The sequence below is a fragment of the Filicampus tigris genome, chromosome 6 (genome assembly GCF_054856515.1).
Source record: "Filicampus tigris isolate MCC_2025a chromosome 6, RoL_Ftig_1.0, whole genome shotgun sequence".
NCBI lineage: Eukaryota > Metazoa > Chordata > Actinopteri > Syngnathiformes > Syngnathidae > Filicampus > Filicampus tigris.
In genome coordinates, this window is record NC_141222.1 from 13,003,323 (window position 1) to 13,030,000 (window position 26,678).

At 39.9% G+C, this 26,678-nt stretch overlaps 2 protein-coding genes across 2 annotated transcripts; both read right to left on the reverse strand.

Annotated features, from left to right (window-relative positions):
- On the reverse strand, positions 1–17,562 carry slc24a2b (solute carrier family 24 member 2b). Its single transcript, XM_086034260.1, has 10 exons — positions 17,321–17,562; positions 14,739–15,849; positions 8,035–8,073; positions 7,833–7,944; positions 7,463–7,549; positions 6,904–6,980; positions 6,666–6,803; positions 5,512–5,601; positions 2,340–2,506; positions 1–2,265 (listed from the first exon to the last, which is right to left on the reverse strand). The coding sequence occupies exons 2-10, from the start codon at positions 15,639–15,641 to the stop codon at positions 2,016–2,018; spliced, it is 1,863 nt and encodes a 620-aa protein (XP_085890386.1). The 5' UTR covers positions 15,642–15,849; positions 17,321–17,562; the 3' UTR covers positions 1–2,015.
- Positions 17,563–18,842: 1,280 nt separating this feature from the next.
- Positions 18,843–23,105, reverse strand: LOC147145882 (N-acetylneuraminate-9-phosphate synthase-like). Its single transcript, XM_086034482.1, has 6 exons — positions 22,826–23,105; positions 22,253–22,468; positions 22,066–22,165; positions 21,311–21,465; positions 20,961–21,227; positions 18,843–19,394 (listed from the first exon to the last, which is right to left on the reverse strand). Exons 1-6 carry the CDS (start codon positions 22,955–22,957, stop codon positions 19,182–19,184), a joined length of 1,083 nt encoding a protein of 360 aa, XP_085890608.1. The 5' UTR covers positions 22,958–23,105; the 3' UTR covers positions 18,843–19,181.
- Positions 23,106–26,678: the final 3,573 nt, after the last annotated feature.

Here is a 26,678-nt window from a genome sequence, read left to right on the forward strand (position 1 = left end):
TTGGTGTTTTTAATTCAGTATTCATTTATTTAATAATGTTTTATACAGTGAGTTGAGGAATACAGTATTTTCTTTTTTTTACAGTGTTACACATGAGTCAAGTAACAAATGAGAACCATTCCATTCTTGCATAACAATAAGAAGGAAATAAAAAAAAAACATATAGGTCATTATATCCAATGATGGACTGTTGTAGATATTTTTGCAATGGACACATGCCCGTGTGCAACTCACAGATAATCATCAAAGCAACAATTTCAAAATGTTACTGCATGAGCGCCCTAAAGCTGACTTCTGAGAATAGACGTTGAATTGACTATGATTACATAAAGGAGTTTATATACAGTCTTGTGAAATATATATATATATATATATATATATATATATTACAATTATACACACAAATGCAAAATAAAACATATTCTGACAGTCTTAGGTGAGTTCATTTTAAACACTTAGGGAGAGAGAAAATGGAAATCAAGTGTGTTTCTGTGTTGTTTTTTTTCACATGCATAGCAAGATGGTTGTATAAATAGGAAACACTTCTCTATTGATAACCAGAGAGATATGTGAAACACACAAGCAAATCTATACTGGTAGATGAATATGAAAGACATGTTTGGGAGTTTTAAAAATGTATCGGAAAAAAACAGATCCCAGCACCTCACCACCTTATACTCTGACTATACAGTACCGGTACATGTATTATGCACTCTTACAATTGCACTGAAAAGTTGTCGCTTTTGTAAGCACAAAACAGCTTGGATGACAATACAAAAATGCAGCAGATGGTGTTATTCAGGAACAATGACTGTGCCTTTTTCGGGCATTTCACTATGACATCCTGATATGAATGTCACTTTGAATGTCACCGTATCTGGACTAGTTTTAAAACATACGTTCAGTCAATTCAAGTAAAGCAAGGAAGTGATATGTTTGAAGAAATTGGTACCTGTACCTTATTTACTTTTATTTACTTTTAAGGATAAGCAAACAAAATGCTTTTTGCATCCTCTTAAGTACAGTGAAGATGAGGTGTAGCATAAATAGAAAGAAAGGTTCTGTAAATTATGACAACAAAATTATTGTCACACTATCGAATGAGTTGGTCACTGAATTAATGAATCAAGATTGGAATACACCACTTTGGTCCCCATAAATCCTAATTATTCAGATAAGTGCTAGAAGGTACATAACACCATGGTTGGATTAAAAATAAAAAATAAAAAACAGCATTAGGATGAATTACAGAAGAAAGTTGTGAAACATTTCACAGACATATTGCAAAAGCTTTTTAAAAGTCCTCCCAGAAGAGTTGGATGCTGTTATATATAACTCGGGGGGGAAAAAAGAATTATTATATATATGTATATATATATATATATATATATATATACATATATATGTATGTATATGACATGATTTAAAGGCATACTAAACACAAACATGGTGTGTTCACAATCGTACAGTTTGGAAAAAAAAACTCTTCCCATCACATTTATTGGCAGAGACAATGGGTACCTCAGTCAGTTAAAATTCTGTATACTGTGCTAAGAATTTGTAATAGCTTATGTTTGCTATTCATGAAATGAATGAACAGTAACTGCAAATGAGTCTGATTAACCAAACTGAATGACAAAGTACAGTGATGCGGTGCATGAAATAAAACATTTCAAATCTCTAAACATCTAGCCCTCACATATATGAAGTCTCTCTTTTTTTACCCATGATAATAACAATCCCCTCCAGAGCATTACAACACAAAATAATGTCCACCTGAATCCTCTTATCATAAATCATGCAAGTAACTTCATTGCTTCCATGGGTACTAGTGGTGTTTTTCGCACACGTCACCATCTCTGATGATGAACCTTGCTTGACTTGTCCATGTCAGTCAGTGTTCTTATAACTGGTCCATCAGTCTCTTCAAGTATAGGAATCAATCCACAAAATGGAGCCTCACGGCTGAAATCAAGTTATTAAATGGCATCAATGCCGCCAAACAGACTCCTCTCTCAGACGGTCACAGGGCAAATTATAATTTTGTCCTCCAGCATGACGCTGGTGATGAGGAAAACAAAGTAGAGCAGGAACATGAGGAAGCCTAGAAACTTGCTCATCCTCCACTTACAGGCTGCGATGGAGATGATGACGAAGAGGAGCATGAGGAAGAGGAGGACGATGGCACAGAAAAGGCCGTTGCTGCTCACCTCCACCGGCTTGAAGTCGTTGATGATGTTGTAGATGAGCCACGGGAATGGCAGACTAGCGAGAAAGTTGACGGACAATAATGAGCTGGGGAGTGGTGACGTTTTGTCTCGTGTAAACCTCTAACTTACCCCACAGTGATGTCAAAGATGTTAGAGCCCACTGAGCTGGACACAGCCATGTCACCAAGGCCTTTTCGGGCCACAATCACACTGGTGATGAGGTCAGGGATGGAAGTGCCTGCTGCTAGAATAGTCAGACCCATGATCTCCTCTGTGATCCAAAATGTCTCTCCAACCTACGGGGGGAAAGAACATTTGATTCATGCTCCATTCATTCATTGTTTCACAGCGTCCAGAAATATGCAGACACATCTCAATATCACACTGGAAATGGCCATAAGACGAGACAAATTAAAAAAAATAATGATTAGGTATGCTCAATCAAACCATATGTATTCTTTATAAACGCAGAGTTAACAAAAGGTGCTACAAATATTTGATTATCCATTTATTTTCCGGAAAAATGCAAACGTGGATAAAACTGCTACCTTTGAATGTAAAATTTAGATATCAGCAACTTCCCTTTTTACGTACTTGGGGACAAATCAAGATGTATTTATCACATTGTCTTAGTAAAGGGTCGTGAACGGTTATGGGAGTACCCCGAACGGTTCTGGGGGAACCGTTGCCCAGTTCTTTTATCTTTAATGCTCACTATGCTAATAGTAACTACCAGAGGACTGTGGATGCCAGAAAGATCGATACACGGCCGTGGATTCTTTTCTGCGAGATTGCGGAAGAAGGTTTAACCCCCTCCCCCAGGATTCCTACTTTTAGACTGTTGGCCGCCCACCCACAAGGCTGGCGATTCTGCCTAGCCCATGTGACTATGTGTGACTCTATGGCCTTAACTGAAATCAACTAATTAGTGTGCCAAGGGTGTCGTAGATAAGAAGATGTCAAGCCAGGAGAAAAGGTCACAGGCCTAACCTAACAGTCGCTATACATTTTCTTTTTTTTTCTTCTAATATCCTTCGGACAGAGGTGAGCATATATAGCATTTGACAGCTGAGGCTTTGCAATTTGTGAAAGCATATCATTCACTCACTTGCCCACGACACGTTGCAAATTTTTTTATCTGGCAAGAAGATTTTCTGTCCCTGACTGCAGCTCAGCACCTCTTTAAGAAGCTTTTCTAGATGTCACACTTCTTCAACACAAAGTGCAATTGACACTGCAAAACACTGAGAACCGTGTCGTACTTATTTGTGGATATAGAGCATTCAACTCTTTTTGACCAATTCAGTTTTCCTGATTTTATGAGCGTGGCTAAAACGGTGGCACACTTAGGCATCTGGCATGTGTTGCCCCGCCCCACAATATAAGAACTGAGCGCATTTGGCCACATCAGTGGCTATTTGGCGCAATTTCTAGTTACTTCGTTAAAATGACTTGGCCCATTTCTGCCACGACAGGATGCAGTTAGCTAGCTCGCTATTCCTACAACCTGAAAAAAAATCTTTGGGAGGCCAAAATTTAAAGAAAAGATCGGTGTCATTACCTAAATTTCCAAGTTTTACGCATACTGTGTTATTCGGGTTAGCGTAATATGTTTAAATGTAAAGAACAGACACAACACTAATGAAGGAAATTACGCATTGCACGACAACAACGCCGCTCTGCATCGTCAAGAGGCCTGTTAGCCCACAAGCTAGCGTCTCTCATCATGGTATAGGAAACCCGGCAATGATTCGGTGAGATATAGAGTCAATTTTCTTTCACGGCTCAAACATATAGGAATGAGTAGGCATATGAAAGATGCTATACGTGAAAACATATTTGATTGACAGTTGACACTTGAGCAAGGAATGGTTTCAGCGTATATGGTAGACACGCCCACAGTGTCTGAGAGCGGAGAGAACTAACAATTTTTCACAATTTCAAAAGCCTCCTTTTATAAACATACTTGGCTTTTTTTTTTATTCATTCAAACTGAGCAGGCTTGTTAACATTCTTTTCAGTGCTGCATAACATTTGCAAGGTATTTGTACTTTTTCACTTCACAGGGACTTTAACTCCATGGGCAGGCATTCGCACAAAGCCAGGGAAAGTCTCTCCGAAGGGCTGCACTGGAATTCAGCAAACACAAAAGCTTGATTTAGCAGATGGTTCAAAGAGTGATACAACTTTACCTGTACTGACTTCAGGTTGTTGCATCTTAATTTTGTGCCTGAAGCTAAAGCTTTATCACACTCCAAAGCATCCGCTGAATTAAGCTTTTGTTGATGCTGGGTAACCAGTTCAGCCCTCTAGATAAACTTTCCCTGGCTTTGCATGAACACCTCTGGGACTTAAAAAGGAAGTCAACCGAAACATATCTTTTTCAAGAATATGTTCCCAGCAGGCCCACTAGTTGGAACACGGCATTGTGATTGATTTTGCGTTTGTGGAATATAAGTTAAGCAGCAAAATGCACTCATTTTTAGCCATCTCTGGGGACGGGTATTTTGTCTTCTGTCCACTGAAAGTGACACCACAACTGCTCACAACGACCAATTACCTGTTTTCTGAATCCGAGCCGTGATTGGTCTTTGTGAGCAGTTGTGATGTCATTTTCAGTCCACATAAGGCAAAATGGCCAGCCCCAGGGATGGCTAAAAACTAGTGGATTAACATTTATTCCACAAACGCAATATTTATCAGAATGCCCTGTTTCAACTACTGGGCTTGCATAGAACATATTGTTGAAAAAATATGTTTGGGTTAACTTCCGCTTTAAGTATTTTCATCATTGGTGGTAATAGTGGTTTAACTGACAACAATGACAAAGATCAAGATATTTCTATTGCACTAATGGGAGACTGACTCTACACTGATATACAGTATGACTGTTCAGGGGCTGAACATTAATGTACAGTCATGATGCTATGATTCAACTTTATTTACTTATCAATATAAACAGCTTTACGCCCTGTAGATTGGCTGCCGACCCGTCGAGGGCATACCCCGACTTCGTCCAAAGTCAAGTATATGCTCCAGCTCACAGCGACCCTAATGAGGATCAGTGCTATAGACCCTGCACGCATGAGCTCTTGCTTCATGTCTGCCTTTTGCATTTGCGCCATTAAAATAGAGTGTTGCAGGTTTATCTGGCTGTGGCTCAAGGCAGATTAGCCAAGGATTAGCGTCAGAGGTCATATATTTAACACCCTGGCTGCTGCGTTCTGTGTGCAGCTCTAAAATAGACAGGAGAGAATAAAAAAAAAAAACATGTGTGTGTGTACATGTGTGTGTCAGTTACCTGATGCGCCCACCACACCATCAGATAGGAGAAGAAAGCAATCCAAGTGATGGAGCCGAGGAAGGTGACGGGGAAGAACCTTTCTGAGGACTGAAACAACCACGGAGGATATTATTTAATGTCCAGTTTTAGCCCATGCCCTTTAAATGCAGAAATCAGGTATTATTTCAATGTGCATGTAAGGACATTTATTTATTTATTTTTTGTCAAATTTGATATATGCCATAAGAGAGACCGTAATATAATTTCACAGTTTTTCTCTAACCTTTTGCATCGCATACCATCTCAAAAAATACTTCGCTCTTCAAGTACCACCATAATGACCAACTACAGTAACATAACCATTTTTAAAGGATATATATAATGTATAATTATATAAGCATCACATTATGTGCAGTTTGAACATTCAAATTTAAGAAATATTGGAAAAGAAAAACGGTACTAAATTAATTTGAAATGTGTTGTACATAAAGTTGCATAAAAGAATTACTTAAATATAACTTTGAAAAAAATAGCAGTTCTTAAAGACGAAATGTAAATGTATTGCACTGCACTTCGAAGTTATATTCAACTGAATTTTACATCAAAATGTGATGTACTTGAAAAGTAAAACTCTAAATGTAAGCATACATACAAGCTCCATCGTCCATCCATCCATTATCCAAATCGCTTACCCTCACAAAGGTCGCTGTAATATGTTTGATTGTATTGCCTGTTTTAAATATTGCAATTTTTGTTTGTATTATTAATTCAGTGATTGTTTCGTGTACCACTAAAGCAGGGGTGGGCAATTGATTTTGCAAAGGTGCCACATGAAAAACTGAAATGCTTACCGAGGACCAAGCCAACATGCTAACCTCAACTTTGTCTGCATTGTTTTTAAAGTATTTAGAAATAAGCATATTGTCTTGGTTGGTGTATAGGAAACACAAATTTTAAACAAAATTATAAGAAGAGTTGTTAAAACTGGTGATTATAGAATTATCAAGCCTATTCTTCTTCTGCTCAGGGCTCAGGTGATGACCAATCATGGCTCAGCTTCAGTAAACAGGTCAGCCGTGATCCTCATTGGATGAATAAATGCTCTATCTATCCATCTATGCAGTATGTGGGTGTGTGTGTGTGAGTGGGTGTGCGTGTATATGTATTGTCACCTCTCTCCTGACATCAGGCAGTGTGAGCCAGAGAGGAAAGACAATAGGGAGGATGATGAGGTAGGTGAGCCGTTTCCTGGTGGTGTCAGGCCAGGCCAAGCTCAGAGGCTGATCTTCGTCTTCCTCCTCCTCGCCACCCTGATGGAGAGCATTAACTATGCTGAATTTTCTCTTCACATTTCACAGCTGCTTTTATTCATTTAAAGATCCAAACTGCAGCAAGAAGCAAATGCCATACCTCATCTCCTACGACCCCATTCATTGGAGGCGTGACTTCCACTGCGACCTTGGTACTGGTGGGAATGGTTTTTATCGCTTGTGGAAAGAACACACAGAGAGACATTTGGGGATAAATCACATGAATTCAAATGGAGTGCAGTGAGAACTGAGGTTTTGTATTGTATTTGTAATTGTTGCATTTTAATTCTGGAAGGGGAGGGGGGTCATATTGACAAAAATCTAATAACTAAATGAAGAAAAGAATACCCACAGCAATAAGTCAGACTGTATTCATGTCACACTAAATGTAACCATCCAAACTAAAGACAATTTATTCATTCATCCATTTTCTATAGCCTAACTGAAGCCTACAGTGTATCCCAGCCCACTTGGGCTAAAGTGAGGAAGAAGGACAACGTCATTTCATTCAATGCATCAAACTGGTAGTCCGAATAACCGTTTTGAGGTTTGGATCCGAACCCGGGCTTCGGCCTTCCTGTAGGCTTTAAATTGTCAAAGTCAATGCTCCAGCTCCAGAAAATAGATGGATTGAAATTGAAGATAACATTGCATCTCACCAACACCGTTGGCACTGAGAGCCTGGTCTTCTTTACACTTCTGTTTTGCCATTTTGTGAAGGATTGATGCCTTCTCTTTGAATCGTCCTGAAACCGGTACAAGAAAGTTTTGGTTTGTGATTGTGCATTATGGGATTTTGTTTTTCTTTTTGAAGTGTGAATAAGGAAATGATGCACTGAAAATCCAAAAGCATTGTTGTGAATAGCATTCCTATTTCACTTTAAAAATAAACAAATAAATACCGGTAAATAAAAAGAATGTGCCTAATGTTGTTGATCGTGTCTATATTAGAGTACAACAACAACCTGGAGTTTGTCTTGTTGAAATGTTCAAGTGCAAATATCAGTGTGTGTATTTTGCCAGACACACCTTCATTACTCAAGGGGTCCAGTGTGTGTATCATGAGCTGGAAAATGCTATTTCTCATCAATGAGTTGTGCAGTGAAGCACAGCTGCCTTCCCTCTGCAACCTTGGTTTGGCCTGTAAAAGTGCAAACATGTCACCAGTCAAAATATTCCTTTGGATGGAAAAAAAAAATGCAAAACTTTGTACACATCAAAGCAGACTCACCATCAGTTTGTTCTCATCATCTGCAGCAGGGGCGTTGACCTGTTTGAGAAACACAGAGGGAAAACATGTTTACTCCGGCCAGATTTTTTGCACAATTCCTAGTATTGGAAAATCTCGAGTTTGGGAAAATCCTTTTTTTTTTAAACAAAATAACCGCTTCTGGGCCATTGCACCTGATTGATGACATTATGCCATTTGCATCCAAACATGTTTGAAGAAAATATAAATTAAGGATGAAAGGACATTTTATAAACAATTAAGTGTTCATACTCCATTCAAAAGCGGGTGCATATCAGTTTATAGAGTGAAAATATGGAATCATTGATTAGTGGATATTAAAGAAGTCTGAATTTATATATACATACATACATACAGCATACACTATGTATAATTAATTAAGTTGATATTGTTGCTTTTGGATTCAGATGTTTGGGTATGGCCGTTAATGCTTGTATGATTGCATATGTAGCATATTGAGGTAAAATATCTTTTATTAATAATGATCAGGGATTATTTGACTGAATTGAAGAGAATGAAAATAAAGGTGTGGCAACAGCCGTAATCCTTTTCAATCAGCTATAAATTTCTTTTGTTAATATATTTTTGACCAACTGTTTGATTTGGGATTTATGCTGACTGAAATAAAGTGATAACTGAAATAAAGTGAAGTGAATAAAGTGATGAAGTGAATGATAAAATGAACTGTAAAATGCATTCTTTAATTAAACAAAAGTGTCCTGCCCATTGAACTGATTTTATATTTAATAAATACAATTTTTGAAATTACTCTTCTAAAATTACTTAAAATCAATTTACCTTCCCACGAACACTGGAAAAATAGCATTTGTTGCCTGTCCATGCTTCTTAAAATTAAACTTCATCATGAATTAAACTGAAATTCTTTAGAAATGTTGCATTTCTTTTCATATTTTTGTTACTCCTAATCCTGTCTATACTTTACTTAAAAAAAAAAAAAAAAAAAAAGAAAGAAAAGTTAAATTCCTATTTTTCCTGGGTTTTTACTCAGTTCCATTACTCTGAGACATATTGCCCTGTCTGAAAAACTTGTAATAGTCCACAAGTCGCATAGTCAACACTGCATTGCTCAGATCCTCTATCGGCCATGGTAAGGCCAAACGTACTCATTGATTTTCTATCTATATCTGATAATATTTCAACTATAACTCGCAAGGTTAAAATCTAACTAAAGTCCAATTCACAAAATTATTTTTTGATGCTATATGTTGATTTTTAAAATACATGTTTTTGTTCAATGACTTAATTAGTAAGTAACTAACTGTACTTAGTAACTGTACTGTGTTAGAGCTGGGCATTGTGGTTTAAAAATGTATCAGGATTTATAAGAATTTCATATTAGTCAATATCGATAATTATTCGATTTTTTTCAAATCAAAAGGAGAAAAATGCTAAAATGGATTAAAAATAAAATAATATGAAACAACTATCCAGAGGAAAAATACCATTCAAAGTATCTGGTAAAGTAAAACATATTTTCAAGTAATGTACATTGTGTATATTGTAATGAAGTGTAATATGCAATCTTGTTTACAGCCGTACTCCTCCAGCAGTGCCGTAAATGCTTACAGAATTTGCGGAAGCGGAACCACAAAGCAGTATCGTTCATTCAGTTACATTAGCCTTCATTTGTTGTTCATACAGCGTTAGTGTCATGAACTAATGCTCTCTTGAAAGTCATGCATTACAGTTGATCAACCGTCTTAGGGCAACTTTTACTTGTAAGCGGGATCATTATTGACATAGGACATTTTATCGTTTTACTTCATTGTGACTTCAGCGCGTTGCTGAGGCTTGGAGCTAGCTAACACCAGTGACCAGTGCTAGCTCGTCAAAGACGGAGAATTGCTTTACTCCTACACCTCGTATCCATCCAGTGGTGTTTAATAATTTTAGCAGAGCTGGGCATTTCGTCTATGTGACGCACCGGTCCGTCTATCCGCCTGTGATGGATGCCCGTTTTGCTGATGGTTGACGAATGATGGGAAACATTTTAAAATAGACTGACTAAGAAAAGTCGGAAGCCCGTGTATTTAATCCATCTTTCGTCTGTAGTCTGTCTTGAGTCTATTTTTCGCGGCGAGGCTTTGATGGCCGTGGTGAGGAAAATACTGAGTTGTTGTTTGCGGGACAGATTTGAGTGATGGACCGGGCTGTGAACAGGCTTCCATGGCGCAGAAAGTCACTGTGAGTCACTCTTTTGGTTCAAATATCGTCCCGGGGTGGGTGGTGGGGGCTTAATAGCTAGCCGTCGCAATCGCTTAAAATCAGAGGCGGACCGGCCTATAGGCGGGGGCTATTCCCATCAAATAACGGACGCTCAATTTTTAGTAAAATGCCAAGTTCGGCATTTTAGTTTGAATGCACAATATAATATAACTCCATACATCTGCAGGGGCAGGGTTTGCTTCATGATTATTTTCTATTGAATGTAGTTTCTATTGATCTATCGCGTCTATCCTGATTAATATTCATTTATCGCCCTACTTAGTGTCAACATGCTTTTAGCATTAATGCCATGTGACTTTACTTACTTACTATATATTTGCAAATTCTATGATAAAGACGAACTTGTCTTGTTACTCAAACGAGGGGTTTCACTACAATAATACAATGAAATCAAATAAATAAATGCAGTTGCTTGAAATTGTCCAATTCATGGTTTGAGCTCTTCAATGTGTATTAGCAGATTTAGAGTAGGAAAAAAGACAGAAATGTGAGTTTATTTGAGAGATTTACAACAAGCAAATGACAGATTAAGTGGAATGCTGCTTTTACAAATTAAATACAATCAGCATCGTCTATAATCTTAAACCTTACCTAGGCTAAGATCTGACAGCTCTGTACAATATGAGTAATAGTTAATTAAATTTTACCAAGCAGATATTAATATACATGAAATGCTCTCATAATATATGACAAACCTATTAATTTCAGGAATACTGATAAAACTAGGATACAGTATTGTTCCACAAACAACGCTCTGTTATCTATGTATGCCAGCAAAGTGACAGTCAGATTAATTAAATGTTTGCCTGTTGGATAGCAGGAGGTGCAATAACCTATGCATCACGTTTTTTGATTTTTATACTTGTTGGCAAAATTCAGCGTACACTCTGATTTTGTCAAGTCAAGCACAAAAGCACAGTCTAATTGGGCCTCTAAATTCAATGCAGGAGGGATCCACACAGCCTTTGACATGGCTGAAGCAGAAACGGACTTGCTGGAGATCAATGCAGGCAAAGTACGTTTTTAAGGACCTGCAAATTCAAAAATCCACAGGTGGATGATGTAAAGTTGGCCATGGCATAGCTGTGCTGCGGCCAAGGAGAGCGATTTTAAAAATGTAAGAAAGATGATAGTAAAAATAATGCGTTAAATTAATTTATTTCTACCATGATTCAGGGGGTACTATATGAATCCTGTTGTCATATTTATGAATGAAATACAACAACATACTCCACACACATCTGTCTGCCTGCACCTGGATCAAATCCACCAAAATCGCATGACCCCACTTGTGCCACAACTTGGACCTGCTACGAAGGGGTCTAAGGTATAGTCTATATTCAGCCACCAAATTGTCAGGTGTGCCTGGGGTGTGTAAAAAAAAAAAAAAAAGAAAAAGCCCTATAGGCCTGCCAGAATGCCCAGCATGGTGCAACGGAGTCTGCCAAATCCCCAAACTCAATAAACTAACGATAATCAGCATCAGTTTTTACGCCGAGTGCACGTGCGCTGTCTACGAAAATAGAGCCCTCAGAGTGAAAGAGTGCTGCAACTCTTGAGCTGGGGTTGTGGGGACGATGCCTCGTCCAAGACAACAAGCATCTCTCCAACAACTGCTTTCGTTATTTGTTTTTGTTCATTGTGGGAGGCTTAGCCCTTACGGACTGAGCTAGCATCGCTTCCTACAAGTACACTATATCAGCTTTGTGTTCAAATAAACCAGTCCAGATTTGGGTGATCGTCCATTTGTGAGTAAATCAACATCATCATTATTTTAGCATTCCTACTTTTTGTAACGTGTTCATTATATGAGATTTTTCAATTGTAAAATGGGTGCCCTGGCTCAAGGATAACACTGCAACCGAGAGAGGGAGTACAAAACTGAAGGATATACAATTAGCAATGCGTCCAAGTGCAACAATGATTTATGTAGCTAATGCCCGTGTTGGACATTTTATGGAACTGATTGAGAGAGCGCTGGGTTGTGTGTTTGCTGTCGTCACTGCAGGTAAGAAGATGTTAAGGGGATCAGAGAGGATTGGTGTCTTCCGTGCTATCATCAAGCAAACCAGCAGCTTCTCACTCTATTTTCAACACAGAAACGCAAGTAAATGTTTGGTTCTGTGTCCTAGCAAGGTCCCCAACGGTCATAACGTCAGGATGTTGTCAGCCTGAATTGATCAAAGTTCTTTTTGTTCTCCACCCGGCTGTGTTCTGCTGCCATTCCCTCTCCCGCCAGAGAGCACCTGACTATTATTAGCGGCTATAATGGGATTGAAGAGCATTAACCTTTGGGATTATTTCGCAGCAACCATTACATGAGGACAGGTGGACTTCAAGTGCCTTGCAACAAAAATGGAAAAGCTCTTCTTGGGGCTGATGTTATGTAGCCAAAGGTTCAGCTGATTCCCAGAAGGCAGCAACTGTTAGATGATCATCCGAGGGGAGGGAGGAGCTTGCAGGGTGATGCTGCAGATCATCAGCTCAAAGTATCAACTAGCATCAATCCCGACCATGATGATGCGTATATCATCTTGGTTTTGTGTCAGTCTCTGTTTGACCTTGTACCACGTCACACAGCACAATGACACTCCATAATTTGGACTTCCAACATGAAGTGATTGGAAAAGTGGATGTCAAGTGATTGCCTGTGTGTGTGTGTGTGTGTGTGTTATTACAAGGCCAATCTACAGACAGCGTCAGCCACGTGCAGAACAGACCCGGCCACTTTCCTCACAGATGAACGAGAGTGAAGAGGCCTCTTCACAATGTCATATAGAAGACAAGATGTGTTGAAGGAGCGAGCGATGATGTGAGAGAGACTTCAAGTGGTCTAATCTGACATTTTCTTTCATGCAAATGCAAGGCGGGTTTAGATTAAAATAGAAGAAATGTAACGTCTTTAAGAATACTTTTAACGCAATGTCTGCTGAGGAACTGAACCAAAAGTGTGGTCATCTTGCTGTTACATCACACCCATTCTAAGAGCTGAATACTTTTGAGACTGAACCTGGTTTCTAAAAGTAGACACTAAAGATGAAGCCTGTTCTTTAAGTCAGCACGAAGAGGCCGTGGCCTGTCTTGGTGTCTGGCTTCTGAATGACACGGGTGGACGCGCAAGACAAACATTTATATCCTTGCACACAGGAATTCACATGACTTTGACCTTCTGTTAATTACTGAGTGGTGTATCAACACCTTGTGTGCTCCTGGCTCATCACCCTGTCTGGCCTCAAAGTTGGCATCGACAGCTCTCCGCGGGAGTCAACACATTCTCCCAAGGTGCACCTGACAAAAACCACCTTTGCAAATTATCTGTTCAACACTTTTAGCTGCACTTGATAACTGTTTTATAAAACTTGAATTTGATTAAAAGTCGATTTAAAACTATAGAAACAATTCGTGTCAGGCATGTCATGGTGTTTGGTGACACTACGGCTTTGTAACGTGCGGATGGATGAGCAGAGAAAATACACTTTTGTTCTTGATGGACTGAATGAAAGGATGATCAGCAGTAAATATGAGGGAGGGAAGATTTATGGATAGACTGATGGATTTGATATAAAGGCAGGGAAGGATAGATGAAAATAGGGATGACTAAAGGGATGGATGATTGGAGAGATGAAAGGAAATGATGACAGGTTGATTCATGTGCAGTTGGTTGTACGTAATGAGGGATCTAGAAACAAAACACTTGATTGGTTGATTGGATTTATAGGTAACCAAAATTGTATGGATGCAGAGATGGACAGGTAGAATTAGGAACAGGATGGATGAATGGATGAACAGGTGTGAAAAAGGAATAGACAGATAGATTTAGGGACAGTTTGATAAATGAAGGGCTCACGGATGGATGGATGGGTGGGGGGGGTTGACATAGATTTAGGGACAGGTAGTTCAATGACACTAGATTTGAATGGGTGGAAGGGTGGATGGACAAGCAATGGAACAAAGCGATAGTAGGTTAGACGCATGGACGGATGGATTGGTGGCTGGATGGATGAACAAACAGATGAATGGGTGTACAGTATGAGCAGATGGACAGATAGTGGGAAGAACCAATGGATGGATTGATGAGATGATTACTGACAACCAATTCGATAGGTGGTTGGATAAATGGGTGGATGGCTGAATGGTTGAAGGGAGTGAGGAACAGATACTTCAATGAAACGGGTTGAATGGGTTGCACAGTGGATGGACGGACAATGGAACAGACTGACAGTTGGATTGACCCATGGATGGATGAAGTACTGGCTGAATGGATGGACAAACACAAAAATTAGTGAATGAACAGATAGTAGGCTGAATCAATGGATGGCTTGATGAACTGATGACTGACAATCAAAGAGATGGGTGGTTGGCAGAATGAATTGACTGTTCGATCGAGCAGATGGACAGCTAGCTGGTTGGCCAGCTAGTGAATGAAGGAATGGACGTACCTTGGGTGCAGTCTCCATTACGTCCACCTGGTTGCTGCCCAGCTGTCTTTTGATGAGCAGTTCTACTTTGGCGTTGAACTTCATGAATGTCACATAGGTGCCGTAGCACATGAGCAGACTGATACTTTCCGTCATTGTGATTTGGTTATCCAGAAAGAAGTAGATGAGCATGAGTAAGCCGACAATATAGAAGGAGACGTCTCTGAACAGAGGCCACCAGGTGAGGTTCAGCACCTCTTTGGAGAAGATGGCGCACATGCCGATCACAAATAAGATGTTGAAGACGGCGGAGCCAACGATGGTGCCGATGCCCACGTTACTGTGGGAGACGAAGACTCCAATGACGGAGGTGAACAACTCTGGAGCCGAGCCGCCTGCCGCCATGAAGGTGGCTCCGGCTACGTCATCGGAGATCTCCAGCTTTTCGGTAATGACGGTCAGCGCTGGGACAAAGAATTCATCGCACACAATGGCTAAGGCTATAAACATGTACAACATGCCAAACATATGAAACGCCACAAAGCCTTGGCGTCTGTCCTCCACGCTAAAGTAGTCTGTTGGGTAGTCCCCGTGATTCATCTCGATTTCTGATTTTTGCTGGGCCCCGGGGTCGGACACATTCTGGTGCTCCAGGAGAGTTCTTTGGGGTACCTCTGCATCTCCTGAACCCTCCGATTCAGGATCACCGGGCACCCCCGTTGTGACGAGAGACAAGGCACTCCATGAACACACAATGCATACCACCGCCAGGCTGAAGATGAAGCCAAGAATTCGCCCAGGTCGCAGTTTTCTCTTTACGCCCTGGTAGTGATGTCTCATGCAGGTGCGAGGAGGTCCGAGGAGGGGAACAAAGCTGGACGAATCCATAGTGTCTTGACTTCTTCTTGGCAGGAAGGACGCCATCCTCTTTGGTTCTCAGGCAGAGTGGAAGTACCTAAAATCACCCCACCCAGTGATGGGTTGGCAGTGTATTGGCTACAAGGGCGGGGATCTGACAGGCCACGCTGGTTCACCGATTGGTTTGCATTTTGCTTCTCCTTTTAAACCCACTGGAGGCCCTTCAGTCGGATTCCAGGGTCTAGCCCATTTAAAGGCTTCCCCATATTACTCCCTGGAAACACACACAACGAAAACATTTGAATAGAAGAACTTTCCCTATCCATATACTATATGCATGTACAAAAAAAAATCAAGCATCACAGTGTTATGGGATCCAATACAAGAGACATACAATTTAAAAATGACAAATAATTCTGTTTTGCATGACACTGTCAAAGTGTAATTAATCTAGAGACATGTTTATTAATGTTTGCATGGCATCATACTGAGAGTGCTCAGTTAATATATTAACTAACATGGAGCTAAGTGAGATAACCAAACTATTAGAGACTTTTCGATATAAAGAAATGTAGTTGGCAAGCAATGCAACTACATTTTCAAAATTAATAAATATATTGTTACGGTAATACCTCTTTGACAGTGCCAAACCTGAGCATTATTAGACAGTCCCATGAGATACAAGTGCAATGTTGTGGTACTTAGTGCAGTGTTGGGTTAAAAATAACAAAATTTGGGGTAAAAAATGGACCAATCCAGAAATTGGGTCAATTTGACCCACCTTATTGCCTTGTTTTGTACAAAACAGTCCAGTTTTTGGGGTTGTTTTGTACAGAACAACAGAAAACAACCCCAAAAATGGGTAGTCAGAAAGTTGGGTCAAATTGACCCAAGTAGTGGATCGGTCCTTTTTTTACCCAAAATTGTGTTATTTTTAATCCAACTGTTTTTACAGTGTTTACCTATAGCATATACTGTACAATAGCAGAGAAAAAAATGACTTCAGTGAAAACTACTGCATTTAAACATACATATTCAATTCACTTTGATGGTAAATAGAACAAGGAGAGCTATATTAGCATCCGTTATTTTATGGTGCCGATTAATCTTTTTAAATTTACATGAGTCATATAACTGAATTATATCATTTGTGAATTAACCATAAGTTTGTCATTGACAGACTATAGAAAATGATAAAGGTACATCGGCGAAAAAAAAGTTTTTAGGTTTATTTTCTCATACATGATCAAATGAAGTCAAGTTGACAGCGCATTCTCAACGCCAGTTTTAGTCACTGAATGTTTATTTTAGTCCTGATTGCAGTCAGGGGAGTTACACTGGCCATATTCTGTGGCTGCAGCAGCCTTCTTAACTTTGTGCTGAGAACCTGTGAGCATCTTCTGACATTAGTGAAAGCTTATTAGGAGGCTCTCTAATCCCTGATAAGATATACTTAGATAAGCCACCGAGCCAGCACACTGCAGCTGCTGCACTAAGTTAAGAAGTAGACATCGTCATGAATCAAATGTCAATTTTTGCGTCAAAAGTCAACATGATGTGTAACTTTCAAACTTCATGAATTATTCATCAGTCTTCATCTTAACAACAACAAAAAAAGATTTTCAATGAGAAGAAAGTCTGGGAACCAATGAAGCACATAAGAGCAACAACATACTGGTACTATATCCAAACAAAGAACACACAAATATGCACAAAAGATACTGTACCTAGGAGGAATTTCTCACCTGAGTTGGAGGTTGCTCTGCCAGATGGCCTGAATATGGAATAATATTCCAATCAAATCAATCCCAAATTAAAAAGTTCCAATCGGATGTGTAGTTTAAAGTTACCAATGGTAAATTCTCAATGAGATCTTCGTCCCTGGGAAGAAGTTCCAAAGCGAACAAGCCAAGTGCCGAACACCAAGTGCTCCTCCCTCGCTCTCTCTCGATTCCTCCCTCTTAGACGCTGCCTCCCTCCTTCTGCATCTCCCCGTTCCTCCCCCTTCCATTCTATATTCAAGAGAAGTCCACCATCCCTTCTCCTCATCCTCACACCCAAGTCGATGGGTGTTGTCAGCCTCAACCAGCTTACGGCACGATAAATCTGAGGCCTATCGTGCCATCAGGTCACTGGCCTGTGCATAAAGCCCTGGAAAACTATCCCAAGTACTCTACTCTGATGTAACAGCAAAGTTCTACTGGGATGATGTGCAATATGATTTAGCGCTTTTTGGAAGTGAGAGCTGCTTCTTGGTTACTGCTGAATAATGTGAAAGCTGGACAAGCACTTCGCAAATAACAAATGTGCTCAAATTACCTTAACTCATTCACTGCCATTGACAAATGTGTTTGTCTTTTCACAGTCCAGCCATTCAATCTCAGGAAGTTATATATATACATATATAAACATATACATATATATACACATACATATATATATAAATATATATATATATATAGATATATATATACATATATACATATATATACATATACATATATATACATATACATATATATACATATACATATATATATATATAAAATAAATAAAAAATAGTAAATACAAAATACTAAAGTACTGCCACAAATTTGTATGGAAATGAGTGATGAATGCTTTTCTCCCCAACCCACAGAGCACCGTTGGATTTGAATAATCTGTCCTTTTGTTTCTCTTCTGTTCCTATCCAATTAAACAGGAACATACTTAATGGTGTGGCCCTCTCACTTTCACTCTCTAGCAAATGACGCTGTCGAGGGCTTAGACAAACATTGGCTCCTTCCTGAGCCTACCAGGACCCCTGTAAAATCCTCTACCATCTGGGAAGACGTTTACAGTATAGGGAGTCCTCGCTATGCATTCTCATGTTGTATATGTTGTCACAGCTTGAAGTGACTTTTTGTTTTATTTACAACGTTTGAAGACAGTAGTTGCTAAATTAAGTCCTGTGCAATGTCCTGTCAGGGCTAACCTTGTTATATAACTAATCTAGCCTACCTTCAAGGTAGCCCGAGGTATAGTAGATCGCCTGCATGACCTGAAATAAAAATAAGTCTCTTCCCATGCAAGAGAAAGTACACTTGACCTTCTGTGCCACAAGAAGCATGCAAGCTTTTTATCTCTCCTGTTTGAAGAGATCGGTTGGTGGTGGGGTTAACTTTAAAAGGTCTACTTTCAATTTAATCAAAAAGGATCAACAATGATTGATCTTGGCAGCAATTAAAAAAATAAATAAACACATTAAATATACAGTGACTTCTGGCATGTGGATATCTTCCTCTTTATTAGGCACAAAAAAACATTGCATTATACAAGAAGGCAATGCAACATGTGACAATTTAGTGCATCTTGCTGCATGAGCAGCAAACTCCACAGGTTGACATTGGCTTTTAATTACAGTTGTTGATTCGTTTTTTTTTTTGTCAGTCTAATGTTTCTAGGGAAGGACCCGACCCGGGTTTGTGCTACCTCACAATGTAGTTATCTCCCCTTCTTCCTGATTACAAAATCAATCTGAAAGCAAATCACCCACCATGTTATGACCACGTGATTCAGGTCCTCACCATTTAAGTGCTTCTCTGCCCATCTCAAATCTCTCCTCTATCAAGAGGACTTGGCCTTTTTTCCATAGCTGTCGACCACATCTGGTGAGACGCTCTCGTCTTCACTTACATCCGCTGTGACAGCCTTGCCAACTAGCTGGAAGATGTCCTCAGCCGCTATGCCCATGGGATCAGCCACCTTCACTGTCAACATGTCCAGACTGAGGACAGTTCCTTTGGTGATCTTCACCTTGGCCACAACTGACTTCCCCAGCTGGAGAAAAGGAATGCCATTACGATCCATTTTACAAATGCAAACTGCATGCCAAAGCATGGGCAATAGTTGTCAAACAACGTCAAAAACAATCATTCCTTATTTTTTATTAATGATTGTACTTTTTTTGTTACTTATTTTGACAAAGGTCTAGACAAATGTGATATCTTTCAACACGGACACCTATGTCACACAAATGAAAAAGTAATGCTAACCACTGTAAAATTTCACCAAAGTGACAGCAAATGGTGCCTTGCTGGACAAAAGTTTGGAGACACCACTGTAGTGTAAGAATAATAATATATTTTATTATTCATGTGTTGGATTGTTGTGGACAAGTCCTGTTAGCTTTATTAGCTTGTGGGTTTAGCTTTAGCTTTTTCCAAATCTACGCCCATCTTGTTTGATGTGCTTTGCTTCCACATATGTATGCTAATGGCTCTCACTCACGCTCTCACTCACACACACACACACACACGCACACACACACACACACACACACACACACACACACACACACACACACACACACACACACACACCCCCACACACACATAGACAAAACAAGTTCATAGTGTTCCAGCTGCTTTCGCTCCCCTTTCCCTTAAAGCTGGAACACCTTTGTAATCAGGGACTCCGAAGAAAATAAAAAGAGAGGAGGCGCGGGAGCCAGGCAGAGGGTTTTAGGTACTGTAATCGTACACTTCCCTTTGCTCTCCTTGCAAGTAAAAAGACAATATTGTTGTCGAGTGTCTTCCCTCCTCATTGTGTGCATTGTTTACGAATGTCTCACTTGGTGTGAACCTGACAGTAGGCTTACTATGTTGTTTCCAGAACATATATGCTGTTGTGATGTGGTTATGGCCAACAGTCAATACTTTTTGTTCTCATTAAATAGTTTGTTGCTGGCTCACCGCTCGGCCTGATTCATTGTGCAACGTGACAATACTTCACACATACTGAGATGTGAGTCACATTTCTATGTGACAATACATGCAACTTTGTGCTATAACCTGTTCTTGAATCCAAAATTGTGATTCGGCGTTTGCTAATTCCCTTCTCAATTCGAGTCGCCACTGGTTTGTGCACAGCCCCATTATTTAGCAAATGTGTTCGGGACATCTACTGTCTTTAATGGGTTAAGTACTGATTGGTTAATTGCGCACTCATTTTACCACAGTTGCTTCAAGATGTGAAGAACCAACAATCTATATACAATCGAAATAATTCTACAACCAAATCAAGTATTATGCCCATTAATAGTCACAACATACCATTCAGTATTTTGCAAGAAAAGATAATACTTAGGTATTAAATCATCCTGTGCCATACGTACATCTACAGTCTAGCTATATTTATGTAAATACCGAACCAATCAAAATTTGGCTGACATTTTTAACATTAATGACAACATAAGTCCTATCAACTAGTGACTGCAATATTTTGCTTATTGACTGCAATATTTTGCTTATGTACAGTGTGTATATAGGCCCAGTAGTTACAACAATGTACTTTGTATTTTATTCTCATCAAGTGCCCGTGTCTTGCAGAGTAGAGATATGGCACCTTGTCATGACAGGGCTTCTCACAAGGTAGCATCTTCTTCAGACCACTGCCCAGTGCCCTCTCCACCAGTCGGATGGAACGAACCAGCTCGGCCAGCTCTGAGGGCTCCAGGGATGCTGCGTGGTCACTTCCCTTCCAAGTCTTGTCCAATGTGATGTGACGCTCTATGACCTTTGCCCCCAGAGCAACAGCCGCCACTGAAATACTGATTCCGGACTCGTGGCCAGAATACCCAATTGGAATATCTGGGAATTCCTTCTGGTATTCCTGTTGACGACAAGTGGTTCTAAGATGAGGCATACTTCTACCATATCATTTCATTGTATTATGGTCTTTTCTGTTCCATTTACTGTGATCACTCTGAGGTTGACATCCTCAGGCTCAAGGGGGTAGGCACTGGTACACTGCAGGATGGCAAAATTTTGGTTGTGCTCCTTCACTGTCTTGTACACCCGACGCATCGTCTCTATGGACTGCATCCCACTGGACACCACCATGGGACGCCCTGACACATACCACAAGTGGAAAAACATGTTAATTCACATGAAAGCGTATTTAAACGTATTTAATGGACGTCTTCAGATGGTGGTTGTCTTTCTAATAGACGCTGTGCTACAGTGAGTCATCAGGTGCATTATCAACTACAATCAGTGTTTCTCAACCTTTATTGAGCCAAGGCACATGATTTGACGTGACAAAAATCTCACAGAAAGTGCATGTCTGATATTGTTCATCATGGTCCAAGGAAAGCTCAAGGAGTTTCTGTGAATGCTCAGACGCATTAAAAATTAGAGGGGACATTGGCGGTAATTAATTCCACTTATGATATGACATAATATGACAATGTCTTTGATGCCAATTAGCGTTCCAGTAGGCTCTGACATGCGATTGGGCCACAGTGTCATGTGTTTCCACGTTCAGGGAGATACGCAGCACACTCCAAAACTCCAGTTTCACTTGACACTGCAATTTTCACTGTAATATTGTTCCTAATTACTAAAAATGTGTACAAATAAATTATACAACTGAGCAAATACGTTCCCATGGCCCCTAGTTGAGGAAATACTGTAATTTGGAACTCATTACTCAATTCAGGTTTTCCGACCTTTCATGGCAGTCTTCTCCAGGTAAGGAAAGTTGTTGGTGTCTCCTGAGCCCACTTTAAAGAAAGGCACATTTAGTTCATGGAGGAATTCTACCGCCATCTAAAAATGTGCAAATGGTTAAGGTGAAATATATGTATTACATACTTGTTCAAAGCGTAAAACCTGCAGATACATTAAGTGACCTACCTCATCCATCCCAGAGGCAGTGAAGAAGATCCCCACTTCCTTTGCATACTTCTGCAGCTCCTTGTACTGCTCATGGCTGAACTCCAGGTGGCGTTTGTGTTCACCATAGGTTTCACCCCACGAGTGCTTGGCCTTGTATGGACGCTCTAATGCACGTTTGTTGAACTTGTACTGGAGCTCACTCTTCTGGAACTTGGCACAATCGGCACCGCAGTCCTGTCAAAATGCAATAAAGTGAGGCCCAAATATAACATAGCTATAATTTGATATTACACGAATTAAGTGAATCAAGGCGTAACATCAAGTGCTACCACAAACATGAATAAAAATGCAATGTCCGAAGCAGGAAAGGGAGGAGCCCCTGACAGGGGCAAATATCCCACAAGACAAATAAAACGTCACAAATAAACTGTCAGCGGACTGAGAGTTTTTGACAAGAGACCATTTTGAAATGACTTTTTTTTTTAACTTAATGTTCATGTTGGTTTTTGTACTTATTCAACTTGCCCAAGACTATTTGTTGTTCAACACAAAAAAAACGTTTTGGTTGCATATCTGTGTAACATTTTTTACCTTTGCCATTTTGATCATTTTCTTAGCGAGCTCGATGTCTCCCTGATGGTTTTGCCCAATTTCAGCGATAATGAAGCACGGATAGTTGGCTCCGATCATCCTGCCGGGGCAAAGTTCGAACTTTAAAGGCATATTGACTAACGAAAAAAGAAACAAACACTATATTTAACGATGAATGAAATTTCTCGTAGAGAAGCAATAAGTTGGTCTTCTCATGAACGCAGGAAGGCCGACCCGGAAATATTCCTGTGACGCACAACCCGGAAGTGCCATGACTTCCGCGTTTGTAGCACGCGATTTATTTTTGATTTTTTTTACTCTCTTTCTAGAATTAGAAACTTATAGTCATTGTCATATTATATTGATTGTTATATACAGTATTTTATGTGTTTCTATAGTTTTACTGTTTGATTTAAATATCGTAATACAGCTTCTTGTCAGAGTGATTCAATGCATCATCTCGGGCGCAGAAGGGATTTTGGGCGCCTCCTCCGGCCAGATCCCCTTGACTTCGTCACTCCACACTGTCCACAGTGAGATGATTTTAAATAAATAAATAAAATTAAAAAAAGAAGATTTAAATTAATTTAAATAGAGCCAAATAAAATGACTTAAGATCAAATACAAAGGAAGACACAATATAACATTAGACAACCACGGTACATTATAAATTTCGCAATAATAATTTTCACAGCTTTTTGGATCGTACAGTTACAATTACCTACATAGGAAGACAAGTATGATTACAAAATAGTTACAAAATAATCTAATAATTCTTATTCCAGTAGTTGCCTGTTAAACAAACTTTCCCATTAAAGGTTTCGGTAACGGGCGGCACGGTGGGCAACTGGTTAGCACATCCGCCTCACAGTTCAGAGGTCGTGGGTCCGATCCCGGCTCCGGCCTCCCTGTGTGGAGTTTGCATGTTCTCCCCGTGCCTGCGTAAGTTTTCTCCGGGAACTCCGGTTTCTTCCCACATTCCGAAAACATGCATGGTAAGTTGATTGGACACTCTAAATTGCCCCTAGGTATGATTGTGAGGGCGGATGTTTGTCTCTGTGTGCCCTGCGATTGGCTGGCAACCAATTCGGGGTGTCCCCCGCCCACTGCCCGAAGACAGCTGGGATAGGCTCCAGCATGCCCCGCGACCCTTGTGAGGATAAGCGGTATAGATAATGGATGGATGGATGGATGGTTTCGGTAACATCGAACAGTTTAGGGCGCATTTTGAATATCCTTTCCAAAAAGAGCTTCTGAAAAGTGCAGCGATACCCAGAGGAATGGCATCAAACACAGCAGAAAAGTCTTTTGGAGAGCCTGGGAAACCATAGTGTGATTAAGACGTTCAGTATATGTATAAAGGTGTAAATCTTGGTTCAATAATTAACTCAACTTAATAATAATTAACTTTAACAGGATATCATTGTCAAACCAGCGCTGCAGAAAACTCAACCTCTGCTTTTACGGATTGTGTCTATTGTTCCATATGAAGAATGTATATAAGTAGCAAAATTGTGTTTATACATGAGGTTCCAGGCTAATAACATTTGTTTATGAACCAAAGACAATCTAAATGGAATTTTACCAGGATCGTAAATGCATAATATTAGAACGGCAAGGTACGTTTATTTGTTTTTGTTGTATACTGAAGACATTTGGCTTTCAAATCAAAAGATGAATATAAGACAAAAGTTCAGAAGTTCAGCTTTTATTTCATGGTATTTACATCTGGATGTGTTCAACTACTCAGGTCAGAGCACTGTTTGTTTGAAGCCACCCACTTTTCAAGTAAGCAAAATTGGACGTAAACCAGAGCAAATTATGATGGACCGCCTCAAGCCTGCTCATTTGGACATCGATGTGCCATTAACGTTTGCATGCCATGGTTGCCCATCCTCTGTGGTCTCCGTCGCGGCCCCAGCTCTGGGCCCACGCCTGGCCCCTGACCCCCCTCTTGCTAAGCAGAGCCGTTTTGGCCGCTAATGCCACCCTCCACTCTGTTGACTGCTTTTGTTGACACTGGTGAGGATTACCTGTCCAGTTATGCATTTATGTTATGGTGAATTCTAGGGGAGGGGTCTGTGCGGCGAGGAGAGACATTCATCGGGGGCCTGTACCATTAAGCGGGTGAGGGAGTTTAGCGTGTTTCTGGGTTCAAAGCGATGGTAGACATGAAAGGATCAAAATGAGCAGCTTTCTGCTTGCTGGGTAAATGGTCAGTTGGAGTGTAAAGAAACATGACTCGTCTTTGTCTCCTCATCTCATCATTTGATTTATTTCGTTTCTATTGATTTCCTTATTTATTTATTTCTAATGTTCACGTTGAGCAAACGCTATACGTTTTACATAAGGATTTCCCAACCCGGGCAACACGTACCCCTATAAGGTCTGTAAGCGCATTGCAGTGGCTACATGGAATAATTATTCATTATTTCCAAGATCAATAACCTTTGACACAGCCACACCAAAATTACAGCCGCATGTCAGCTCAAATGTCCCATTGAAGCTCAGATGACTGATGAACAGAAAGTAAAGTAAGCTATCATGGATCTGAATATTATTCTCTGTGAGTGTTTTGTTCCCCGCATTTAAAGTTTAAATGCCTTCTTAAAGGGGATTTGAAGGAGCTCCATTTTTTGGGGTGTTAAATAAGACATATAACAAAAGCATTTTTTGTTTTAATTCCTGTTTTTTGTTTATGTTGCCAATTTATTTCCAAGGTAAAATATTTATTTTTATGTTTCATTTGAGTTTAAAAAATGCTTTAGAATTAAATGTTGAAATAAAGGAAATGAAGTCAATTGATTTTCATTTAAAAATCAGTTGTATTACATCATCTCAGGTTGGGAACCACTATTTTACAGTGTGAAGAGTGATACTGGTGTGAGTTGTGCCTACCGCGATGGTGTGTTCAATTTCCACTGAGGGTCAGAGAGCCGCCCGCAGTATCGTCTATACCCGTGTGCTTCATCTTGTACATATTAAAATACTCTAGTTAGTACACTGTATATGGCATTTACACATTTGGTACATTTCAAACCACTGTCTTTCAATCTGCACACCATAAAACCAGGTCACAGCTTCGTTTGCACATTATGCAAATGTCGGATTTTTCTAAAATAACATCTCATGCGTGATGATTGATAGTCCTCGCAGTCAGCAATAATACAATTCTACTGATTAGTTTTTTATTTTCATTATGGTCACAGTGAGCTGGAGCAGGAGTCTATCCCAACTGACTGGGTGAGATGCGGGGTACACCTTTGAATGGTTGACAGGGTATATATAACCAACCAACCATTTACTTTCACATTCACACCTATACCATTCAAGCATTAACAGGCTTTTTTTAATGTAAAATACACATGCCAAACATGAAAGCCGGCTGCTGCTGATATCGATCATCTTCCTCGTGTTCTTTATAAATTATTGCGGCAGTCTGGTAAAGTAGGATGTGAGGCGTGTTGATTTAGACAAGAACAAACAGGGATACAGATTGTATTCTAGACTTACAGGTCTTCAAGGCCATTGTTATAAGTAGTGGAAAAGCACACAGATAAGGCAAGGCTTGTTTATTTAAACAGCATCATTTGAACAGATGTCAGTTTCTCTCTCTCTCTCTCTCTCTCTCTCTCTCTCTATCTAACTATCTATCCTCATGACACCACCTTTAACAAATTTACATAACAGTACCAGTGCCGCTGAAGTACAATGTGTAGCTCCCCCCACCCCGAGTTTTTGTGAGGTGACATTTCTTAAATTCGGATTTTTCACTAATCATCCAAGTAGTGTGTACGTTTGTTACACCAGCAACTGCCATTCTACATTATTCACATACCTAATCAACAAACAT

Excerpts from the sequence above, each read along its gene's own strand:
- slc24a2b (XM_086034260.1), bottom strand. The coding sequence starts at position 15,641 with ATGGCGTCCTTCCTGCCAAGAAGAAGTCAAGACACTATGGATTCGTCC. Across the intron at positions 7,945-8,034 it reads ATGATGAGAACAAACTGATG|GCCAAACCAAGGTTGCAGAG; the intron begins GTGAGTCTGCTT and ends GCACTTTTACAG. Across the intron at positions 5,602-6,665 it reads TGCCTGATGTCAGGAGAGAG|TCCTCAGAAAGGTTCTTCCC; the intron begins GTGACAATACAT and ends TGGTTGTTTCAG.
- LOC147145882 (XM_086034482.1), bottom strand. The coding sequence starts at position 22,957 with ATGCCTTTAAAGTTCGAACTTTGCCCCGGCAGGATGATCGGAGCCAAC. Across the intron at positions 21,466-22,065 it reads GGAGAAGACTGCCATGAAAG|GGCGTCCCATGGTGGTGTCC; the intron begins GTCGGAAAACCT and ends GGTATGTGTCAG. Across the intron at positions 19,395-20,960 it reads AGAAGCCCTGTCATGACAAG|CTGGGGAAGTCAGTTGTGGC; the intron begins GTGCCATATCTC and ends CCTTTTCTCCAG.